General features: G+C 44.5%; 2 protein-coding genes across 5 annotated transcripts; both read right to left on the bottom strand.

Moving 5' to 3' along the window:
- Positions 1 to 1,110: 1,110 nt before the first annotated feature.
- LOC127775017 (protein SLENDER RICE1-LIKE 2) lies at positions 1,111 to 2,710 on the bottom strand. Its single transcript, XM_052301317.1, has one exon. It carries the CDS (start codon positions 2,658 to 2,660, stop codon positions 1,155 to 1,157), a length of 1,506 nt encoding a protein of 501 aa, XP_052157277.1. The 5' UTR covers positions 2,661 to 2,710; the 3' UTR covers positions 1,111 to 1,154.
- A 3,293-nt stretch (positions 2,711 to 6,003) lies between these two features.
- On the bottom strand, positions 6,004 to 10,093 carry LOC127775014 (pentatricopeptide repeat-containing protein At1g15510, chloroplastic). Of its 4 annotated transcripts, none has more exons than XM_052301313.1 (3): positions 7,032 to 10,093; positions 6,886 to 6,947; positions 6,004 to 6,553 (listed from the first exon to the last, which is right to left on the bottom strand). In XM_052301313.1, exon 1 carries the CDS (start codon positions 9,959 to 9,961, stop codon positions 7,349 to 7,351), a length of 2,613 nt encoding a protein of 870 aa, XP_052157273.1. In that variant the 5' UTR covers positions 9,962 to 10,093; the 3' UTR covers positions 6,004 to 6,553; positions 6,886 to 6,947; positions 7,032 to 7,348. The 4 variants fall into 4 exon arrangements, with proteins under 4 accessions (XP_052157273.1, XP_052157272.1, XP_052157274.1 ...); XM_052301312.1 differs by having other exon boundaries at positions 6,004 to 6,540; XM_052301314.1 differs by having other exon boundaries at positions 6,004 to 6,513.
- Positions 10,094 to 10,752: the final 659 nt, after the last annotated feature.

The raw sequence follows: 10,752 nt of genomic DNA, 5'->3' as shown, positions 1-10,752 counted from the left end.
AAAAACAACTCACTTTTTGGTTGTTTTCAGCATCCACCGTAGAGTAAGATAGGCTAGAGTGACATCACTCCACTTGGCACCACGTCTACCATTCATGGGTACTCTCGTAATTTTGACAGGTCCTCGCCAACGCATTGCGCAACCAAGATCCTTTTGTCGTATCCAACATCCACCGCAAGGTAAGGTAAAGAGTGATCTTCTATGCATGATTATTCCCGCATTTTTCCATCTACCCTCACCAATGATACCATGCGACCAAGGTCTTTTGATCGTTTTTAGCATCCACCGTAGAGTAAGCTAGGCTGCAGTGATCTCTCTTCGCTTGGCACCACTTCTCCAATGCATGGCCACTCTCATAATTCCCCCAAGTTCCCACACCAATGGCATCGTGAGGTTGAGATCGAAGTCCTAGGCAACATGTGACGTCCTATAGGCAGGGTTTCCAATTTGGTGTCAAAATGCGAGCCTTAGCAAGATGATGAATTTTGTGAATATTGAGTGAGATTCATGAAATTTGGGCAATTTCATCTAGGGGAGCTCCAAATTTTTGGCAACGAAATTTGTTGAAATCAAATGAAATAGTGAAGCCATCCCACGAGTCTTGGTGCAATATCTCTATTTTGATTTCGAAAGATCAGGATCTAACACTTAATTCTTACCCAAAAGATTGATTAGGAGTAACATTGATGAAATGGGATCCTCTGAATTACTATTGGTGCAGTAGCACTCACTGATATGTAGGCCGGAAAACACATGTTAGTCGTGGGGATTGCTATCTAGAGCAGCTGTGTTTTCAGCACACACTTTCATCTGAAAATGTTCATCCAAATAACTTTTGTTTGAGAACTTCCATTCGAAACACTTTCATCTCACACATTCATGTGAAAACTTACATTTGGAAATTAAAAGTGTGTGCTAAGGGCATATAGGAACACATCTGCGTTAAATAGCAGTTAATTATGGTACTTCAAAGGATCCATTTTCAACATTCACACATTGCCAATGAACTAGAAACGACATTTTATTATTAATTCGAAAACCAACATGTTGCTCTCTCAGACTAAATGCATTATTACAACCTTTTAATCTGGTTCATCAAAATCGATCACATTGTTTCCCCCACATAAACTTCGAAACCCAAACATCCCTCTTCTTCACTGCATGATTTGGTTGAGAGCACCATGGCCACCACCACTGCTTCCGCCGCCGCCGCCGCCGTTGGTGTTGCTGTTCTGGCTCTCCTCCATGGCGTCGGCGGCGCCGCTAGCCATCATCGTCATCTTCTTCCCCGCGGTCGCGCGCCACGCCGACGCCGAGTACAGCCTCTGGCTATGCCAGGTGAGCGTGAGGAAGCCGCCGTTCTCCTGGACGCCGAAGCCGGCGCCGGAGAACTCGCGGAGCTGCATCACCGCCTGCCAGAGGCCGGTGGCGCCGAGCGGCAGCTGCGTCATCCCCCCGCGCCGCAGCCTCTCCACCCACCGCGGCATCTGCTCGTGGCGCTCCACCCGGCTGCTCCCCTCGCGGCTCACGATGTCGGCGATCTCCCCCTGCAGGTACGCCTCGGCGAGCGGGTTGCCCGCCCCGTCGCCGCCGCCATGGCGGCTGATAGCCTCGAACGAGTCGAACATGGAGGCGTAGTAGAAGAGGGAGTTAGTGAACCTCTCGAGCAGCGACGACTTGTTGTGATCCGCCTCCTGCTCGACCACCGTGAAGACCCTGGGGTTCATGGACGCGACCCAGTCGAGCACTCCGTCGATGGGCGCCGGGAACGACGCCGCGGCGGCGGCGTCCTGGTCGACCAGGAGGCGGTGGAGCTGGAGCACGGAGTTGATGGCGACGGCCTCGCCGGGCGCGACCTGGAACATCCACGGGCGGAGCCCGTCGAGCTGGTCCGCGGCGATCCCGCGGAAGGCGAAGGGGACGCTGCAAGATCTCGCGAACTCGGCGAGGCGGAGGCCCACGTCGCGGAGCTCGTCGCGGTTGCCGGCGGCGTGGGGGCCGATCCCGGTGATGCGGAGGAACGGCGGGCCGCCGGGGCGGACGGCCAAGGCCTGGATGAGCGACGGCCACTGGATGCCATCGGTGAGGGCGAAGTCGATCACGTGCACGCTGTTGCACCCCTCGAACGCCTCGAGGATGGCCTGGTTCGCCGCGAGGTGGGCGAACTTGAGGTACGGCCCCGCCTCGTAGAACCCGCGGAAGAGCTCGCGCTGCTCCCCGCGTGGCGGCGGCGGCGGCGGCGCGGACTGCGGGAACGCCGGGAACAGGCGCTCGGCGAGCGCGTCGGCGAAGTGGGTGAGGACGCGGCCGATCCCGGTGCGGGTGGTGGGCATCTTGGCGAAGATCTCGCGCGCGTCGGACAGGCTCCCGGCCGCCGCCGCGTAGTCGCCCGCCTGGATGGCGCCGGCGCACGTCACCATGAGATTCACCGACCGCAGGGCCATCTTCTCCAGCTCCTTCCACCGCCTCGCCGCCTCGATCTGCACGGCGGACGGCGGAGCACGCCCGGGGACCACAGCCATGCCAGGGACTAGAGACGCGTACACGGCAGCAGCAGGATCGGCGTGGTACACCACGCCGCTGACGTTGCCCAGAGCAGCGGCGGCGGCAGCGGCAACATCCATGGCGGACCAGCCACCGAAGCCGCCGAACTGAGCCATGCGCGACGGCGGCGAGGAGGAAGACGACGCGGGCGAGGGTGTGAGGCTTGCTTGGCTTGGTTTGGTGGAATGGGTGGTCGCTCTCGCCGAGGCGGGGTTTTTATAGGGGGAGGAGAGGAGCGGGGAGCGTGGTGCAGGATGACGTGGCTCGGGACACGTGTACAGGGAGGTGGTGGAGGGGAGGGGGTGGGGTGGGGATACACATTAACGCCTGGATTTGTGCAAGATGGCTGGATAGCTGGCTGCCCCTCGTGTGTGTGCCATTTATTTGTGCTGAATTTCCCTTTTTCTCCTTTCTCCTTTTTATTTTTGGCTCGGTTTATCTTGCCTTGTTGGATGCCAAAAGAGATGGAATTTTTTTTGTTTCATACTACTATGCTATATATGTTGCATAAGTGATTCAACATGCGTGTTGTTTTGCATTGGAGTGAAATGTGGCGTCTAAGGGATGAGAAATTTGAGGAGGTTTTTTGAGAGAGAAAAATTTGACGTTTCTTAAAAGAAAAGAGAAGATGAAGATGATAGATTAGTTGGTTTAAGTGAAAATCATGGATTTTAGTTTGTCTTATTAGACATTGAGAATGAAGGTGATATGCGGGCAATACCGCACAAGCCATGCAACTATGAATCCGTATAATTAATTTCTAAAGACTAAAAAATGAATGATAGTATTCGTAATGAATTTCACTAGCTTTTAAAGCAGGTGTAACCTATACCGTGCGTGCGAGAAAGTTGACCATGCATATCGTATCTTTGAATTACAACCATTACGATCTACTTGTTTGAGCCATAGGTTTATAAGTTATAGACAACTTTGAATTTTAGAATTTAACTATAGAATAATATAATTGAATTCTTTTGACTAGAAAAAAAATCAGTATTCATAACGGATGTTTTACTACATTGAATTTCGTCGTATCTTTCGCATCAGCGCATCACTAGCTTTTAAAGCAGGAGTAACCTATACCGTGCGTGCGAGGAAGTTGATCATGCATATCTTCCCTTTGAATTACAACCATTAAGATCTACTGGTTTGAGCCACGTAGACAACTTTGAATTTTAGAATTTAACTATAGAATGACATAATTGAATTCTTTTGACTAGAAAAATATCAGTATTCGTAACGGATGTTTTACTACATTGAATTTCGTCGTATCTTTCGCATCAGCACATCACTAGCTTTTAAAGCGGGAGTAACCTATACCGTGCGTGCAAGGAAGTTGACCATGCATATCGTACCTTTGAATTACAACCATTATGATCTACTTGTTTGAGCCACGGGTTTATAAGTTATAGACAACTTTGAATTTTAGAATTTAACTATAGAATAACATAATTGAATTCTTTTGACTAGAAAAAAATCAGTATTCGTAACGGATGTTTTACTACATTGAATTTCGTCGTATCTTTCGCATCAGCACATCACTAGCTTCTAAAGCAGGAGTAACCTATACTGTGCGTGTGAGGAAGATGACCATGAATATCATATCTTTAGATACCAATAATTACACTCTACTTATTTGAGCTATGGGTTTATAAGTTATAACCAACTTTGAATTTTAGAGTTCAACTTTATAATCAATATAAAATTGATTTCTACAAACTAGAAAAAAAATACTACATTGAATTTCATTGTATCTTTGGCATGAGCATACTAGCTTTTAAAGTGGGCGTAACCTACACCATGCATGTGATGATGTGAAGAAGATAACCGTGATATATCTTTGAATACCAACAATTACGATCTACTTGTTTGAGCGACGGGTTTATAAGTTGGAGCCAACTTTGAATTTAGAATTTAACTTTAGAATCAATATAATTGATTTTTCCAAACCGGAAAAACCCATGTCATAACGGATGTTTATTTAGCATTGAATTCTATCATATCTTTGGCTTGAGCATATCAGTAGCTTTTAAAACGGGCTATAGACTATGTCGTATATCATATCTTAGGATATGGGCAATTACGATATACTTATTTGAGCCACAGGTTTATTAGTTGTAGCCAACTTTGAATTTAGAATTTAATATTAGAATTAATTTTGATTTTTTTTGTCGTTTTCTAACTCATGTTTGGCTGAGAGTGTAAGAGCGTAAGGCTGTGTTGGTGAGCCATTAGCATATAAATAATTAATTACTATGTACATAGGAGATCTTTGAGATTTTGTGAAATGTACAATAAATATCACATTGATTACTATGTTAAATTTAGAAGATAATTAGGAAACCGATTTTCAGCAACTGGCTACAAACCCCACACATATCAAAACAATCCATTGTGCTTTGTGATTTTTGAACTCCCTTTGTCCAAAAAGACAGATTCATCTTCAGGATTGTTGTTTTCTTTTTTTGCTTTACAGAGAAAGTAGTGCACTGTACTCTCTAATGCACATGATAATATCGTATTGTAATATAATATATTAGTGAATAATGATGTAGCATTTTTGCATGTTAAACTTTAGGATGCAATGAGTTGCAACTATACAAAAGGTATAGATTTGCATTTACTAAAAATCTTATTACCACATAGCTTTATAATTAAAAAATATATTTTCTAATTTAGAGGGAAGATTATATTTGCACTTTTCCATTCCAAACAAATATATTTGCGCGATTGCAAAAAGAAAACATATTTGCATATTTCCATACAAAAAATAAATACGAGTGCATTTTCGTGGAAATTTATATTGCACATAACATAAAAAAAGATGTAATTTTTATAATTGCAAATAAAATATCTATTCATCTTTCATGAAAATTCGCATTTCCATAAAGACAAAATACACGTCACATTACTATTTTTTTAAAATGCATCTGCACATAAAAATGTTTGTACATTTACATTGCACAAGTGCACATTTATATCTTGTGCAACGAAAATGTGCAAACTCTTTTGGATATGCGCAACTATGCAATGTGTGCACTTGTGTTTTTATAGTGCAGATATCCAAAAAAGTTTGCACATTTTCGTTGCACAATCCACACATTATTTATGCACCATTTTCATACAAAGAAAATACATATGTGCACTTTTCCATTCAAAAGGAAAACATCTGTGCATTTCCATAGAAAACACATATGCACATTTTCACCCACAAAAGATACATCTGAATTTGTCCATCCACATTTTCACACAAAATGTTCTGCACACTTCACTCAAAATGTTTCTGCAAATTTGACATAAAATGTTCTGCACATATTCACTAGATCATTTTTACCTTGCACATCTGTGGACAAACTCTGCACATAACACATTTCCCACTGCAGAACCGATAAGCACATATACATTTCTTCAAAACTTTAAAAGAAAAACTGTAGGGCAGGAAAAAGTGCAACACGTTCCTGAAAAAAGGCAGCACAAGAGATCTACTCATTTCGAGAGAAAAAATACATACTGCACCAAAAAAAAAAACACATACTGCACAAAAAAAAAAGCAGTAGGCGGACATGTCCTACACAAAATTGTATCTACACAACGTACGTGAATTTTCAGTCATGAACTTCCATGAGTATACGAGAGAGTGTGGTTTTAGTCCCACATTGCTTAGCCAAGAACACAAGCATACAAGGCCAAGGCCCAAGGGTGCAAACAAACTTAAAATTCCAGATTAACAGTCTGGTACAAAACACTCAGTCAAAAAAAAAAGGGGAAAGTAGGAGCTGTGTTTTTGCGTTCGTAGTTTGTTCCAAGCAGGAAAGAGCCCTTGGACCTTGGCCAGTTTGGGTCTTGTAGTAAACTAGTAATGATGCCAAGATAACCATGCATATCGTTCCCTTGGAGATAGGAAGTCAATCACTCTTGTAGTATCTTTGGAAGTAGGAGGCAGGGCACTTTTAACACCTGTTTAGAACGCTGAAATTGAATTGTTCTGTGAATTTCCTGCAAAAGAACCCTTCAAATACATCCTGTAAATCAATTTCTATGCCAGCTATACCGGTGTTATATGTGTGAATGTAGAAAGATTTTAAAGAAGCACTAACACATGCTATTTTGCCAATATCTCTAGTTACATATATTCACTATCACTAACATGGAACAGGCAAAATTCTTTAGCCCTATAGTCGACACTGACAACCATTACAGCGTTGTTACTCCTATTTAACAAAATACTCCCTCCGTGTCTTTTTGTATGATGCTGGTTAGTTCTAACCAACGTCATATATTTAGGGAAGGAGGTAGTAGCATACAAAAGCTATAATATTCTCACTGTAAAGCTAATCTTACTTGGATATTTCTGGACATTGTTGGACGCAAAGATCATCTGCATGAAGCACCACTTAAGGGGACTGCAAGGAAGAAACACTAAAAATGTAAGAGCAACAATAAAGTATCTCCTTGTGATCCAACAAATAGAGCCGAAAAGACAATACCTTCTGTGCAATAAGAAATGACAAAAGCTGGAGTACCAGTATCTGAGCTAGATTTTCAACATTTTTTGTCATGTACCAAGCTGAATACTTGCACAAACCTAATACATATAACTGAAAATTTTAGCTTTGTTGATCCAAGCAGGGTTGCTGGGGCTTCTTGCTATATGCCTATATCCAAACTGCTAGTGAGCATTTATATTGTTAGTGTGGTTAACAACTGTTGTTGCAAAGGATTTCTGTAGCAGTTCTTGCAGCAGATGCATAATAATGCATGGCCACATCTTGTATTGTTATACAGCCCTCTTTCTGTAAGTTCTTCATCCATATCCTATATCTCCACATGAACAATCTCCATCCTTAAAGCAGTGTAATTGCTTAGTGTCTCTAACAGTTATCTCTCTTCGAACAATTTCAGAAATTGCCTTGAATATCATATGACAACTCTGGCAAGTGTATCGGTTCTTTGTGACAGAAATAGTGGTACCAGGTGTAGTATTGATCAAACCAAAAGCTACAGCTAATCTTTCACTGTGACCGCATAAGATGTCGTCCTCAGATACTTCTTTATCTTCTAAGGAGTCAACAGGAGCAAAACCACATGCTTTCATTCGCTCATATATGCCATGTAGAACAACATTTATTTCTTTTATCTGTGGATGTGATTCATCATCTGTAAGAAATGCATGAGTTACTCCCTTAACCTCAACCCAGCTACATCCATTATCTTGCTCCAATCCCTTCTCTCGCATGGTTTTTCTCACTCTAGCCACTTGAGCCCATTTGCCAGCATCAGTATATAAATCACACAGAAGAACATGATATGCAGCATCATTAGGTTCCAACTCAAGGATAACTTTTGCAGCAAGCTCGCCAAGTTCAACATGTCGGTGGATCCGGCATCCATTCAACAAGGCTCCCCACACTGCGGCATCAGGTTTGATAGGCATTCGATTTATGAGGTTGTAAGCTTCTGTTAATTTCCCAACACGACTCAATAGATCTACCATACATGCATAGTGCTTGAGATTTGGAACTATTGAAAATTTCTCGGTCATCATGTGAAAAAGCTCCCAGCCTTGAATAACCATTCCAGCCCTACTACAAGCACACAATAAAGCAATAAATGTAACTTCATCCGGATGCTCTCCCATTTCTACCATTTGGTTAAAGAGTGATAAAGCAATATCTCCATGCCCATGAGCGACAAAACCAGAAAGCATTATATTCCAAGAGACAACATCCTTTTCACTGTGCACACTGAATTGTGCCCAAGCATAGCTTGTCTGGCCACATTTCACATACAAGTCTAGAAGAGCATTGGGTACATAACCTTCAGATCCAATACCACACCTTAAAACATGTGCATGGATTTCCTTACCAGATCTCAAAGCCCCAGTAGCAGCACAAGCACTTAGAGCAGCTATAAATGTAACAGAATTGGGTTTTACATGTCCTAGCATATACCGGAAATAGTACAAAGCCTCAAAACTCCTGTGGTTAATGCAAAACCCAGCAATCATTGAACTCCATGATACCACATCCTTCTCAGCCATGAACTTAAATACTTCAATAGCCTTATCAATGTGCTTGGATTTAGCATACATTTCAAGGAGCGCGTTAGCAACGACAACGTACCTGATGAATCCCTTGTTCTGAGCAAGCTCGTGCAATTTGATGCCTACATCTAACCTCCCCAAGCAGGCACAAGCAGCAAGGGCACTTGCAATTGTAACATCATCAGGACTTACATTATGCAATTCCATCAGTGCATAAACTTCAAGGGCTTTATCTGGGAAACCATTTTTCTCATACCCCGATATCATTGCAGTCCATGACATGGCATCTTTAGTTTCCATTCTTGAGAATATTTTACCTGCATCCCCCATCCTCCCGAGACTGGTGTACATCTGAATCAACGAGTTACAGAATGCAACATCAATGGCGAAACCTCTCTTTACAGCAAACCCATGCATTTCTTTTGCAAAACCCACTTCAGACAACATTCCAGATGCAACAGTCACACTGGTTATTGTCATGAGATTCGGTTGTACCTCATTCTCCAGCATGGTGAGAAACAACTCCAACCCTGCCTCACACTCATGATTCTCAAAATGCCCAGCTATCATCGCATTCCATGATATGCAGTCTGTCACGGCCATTCCATCAAACACCTTCCTCGCCGCCACAACATCCCCACATTTGGCATACATGGTCACCAGAGCATTCAATACATCGACCTCGTCACCAAAACCAAATCGAAGCACGTGAGCATGCACCTCCCTCCCCATCCTCCAGTCGGGGATGCCCCCGCAGGTACGCAGCACGCAGGGGAACGTGTAGACATCCGGCCTCATCCCTGCCCACAGCATCCTGTAGTACAGGTCCAGCGCCTCCTCAAGGAAGCCCACCTTGCCGTACCCGCCTACCATGACGTTCCAGGAGAAGACGTCCCTCTCAGGCATTTTGGCGAACACCCTCCACGCGTGCCATATCTCCCCGAACCTGACGAGCATGCTGAGCATGGCGTTCCCGAGGCGGAGCCTGAAGCTCGGGTGCTCGGCGTCGGCGTGCGCGCACGCCCGCATCCCGGCGTCGACCGCGCGGCGCCACTCGCAGAGCCGGAACAGCGCGACGTAGGCGCCCTCGTCGGGCGGCTCCGGGGAGGACTCGAGGAGCCAGAGCGCCTGCGCCAGCTGGCCATGGCTACAGAGCGCCCGCAGCGCGGCGCTCCGGTCAGAGTAGGTGGCCTCCGCGGAGGCGGCGGCACGCGGCGGCGGCGGCGCCGCTGCGGAGCCGACTCCGCGGGGACGCTTCCGCGGCGGGAGGTGGCCGTGCGCCGGCGTGAGCGGGAGCGGCTGCGGCGCGCGGTGGGAGGCGAGGAGGTGGAGGAGGGGAGGGTTCGGGTGGGTTCTAGCTGACGGTGGCGGCATCGCGGGAGGCGGCCACGAGCATGGCGGTGAGAGACGCGGGGGTTTAGGAGAGGTTTGGAGAGGAGGAGGACGACGAGGTGGTGGTGGCGCCTCGGTGGCCACCTGATCCGGGAGCGCGAATGGATAGAGCTCGCCTCGCCTCGACGCGGTTGGGAAGTGAGGAGAGCAACGAAATTAACCGTCCTAGTACGTAAATGGGCCTCAATTGGGCTGGAGATTAAGGCCCAGGTAGAATTTTTTTTTAGTGAATTGCACTTTGGACATTTTTTATTGATAAAGTTTCAGTTTGGACAATCTTATACCAAATTTTTTTACTTTGGACCACGTAATTTTATACTCCATCTGTTTTTAAATATTTAACACGATTAATTTTTAAGCATATGTTTAACCGTTCGTCTTGTTATATACTTTTGAAAATATGTAAAACTATATATATACATATAAATATATTTAACAATGAATCAAATGATAGAATACATATTAATAATTACTTAAATTTTTGAATAAGACAAACGGTCAACACATATTTAGAAAAAATCAACGGCGTCAAATATTTAGAAACAGGGGGAGCATTTGTTATGTAATGGACCACTTTAACTATATTCGCTAGTTATATTTAGCGTCTCCTTTCAGAAAGATATGACATGCATATACATAAGTGCTAAAGATGTGGTTTGAGATGATCCGTTGTGTAACAAATAAAAAAGTTATCTAGTTCAAAGTAAAACGATTAAAAAATAATCCGAAATAAAACTTTGGCTCAAGGAAAGTTAACTCTCTTTTTTTGGACG

The sequence above is a fragment of the Oryza glaberrima genome, chromosome 5, assembly GCF_000147395.1.
Source record: "Oryza glaberrima chromosome 5, OglaRS2, whole genome shotgun sequence".
Lineage (NCBI taxonomy): Eukaryota > Viridiplantae > Streptophyta > Magnoliopsida > Poales > Poaceae > Oryza > Oryza glaberrima.
This window is presented reverse-complemented; position numbering and strand designations above follow the sequence as displayed.

What these genes read in the sequence shown, in the direction of transcription:
- LOC127775017 (XM_052301317.1), bottom strand. Translation starts at nt 2,660, where the DNA reads ATGGCTCAGTTCGGCGGCTTCGGTGGCTGGTCCGCCATGGATGTTGCC.
- LOC127775014 (XM_052301311.1), bottom strand. Translation starts at nt 9,961, where the DNA reads ATGCCGCCACCGTCAGCTAGAACCCACCCGAACCCTCCCCTCCTCCAC.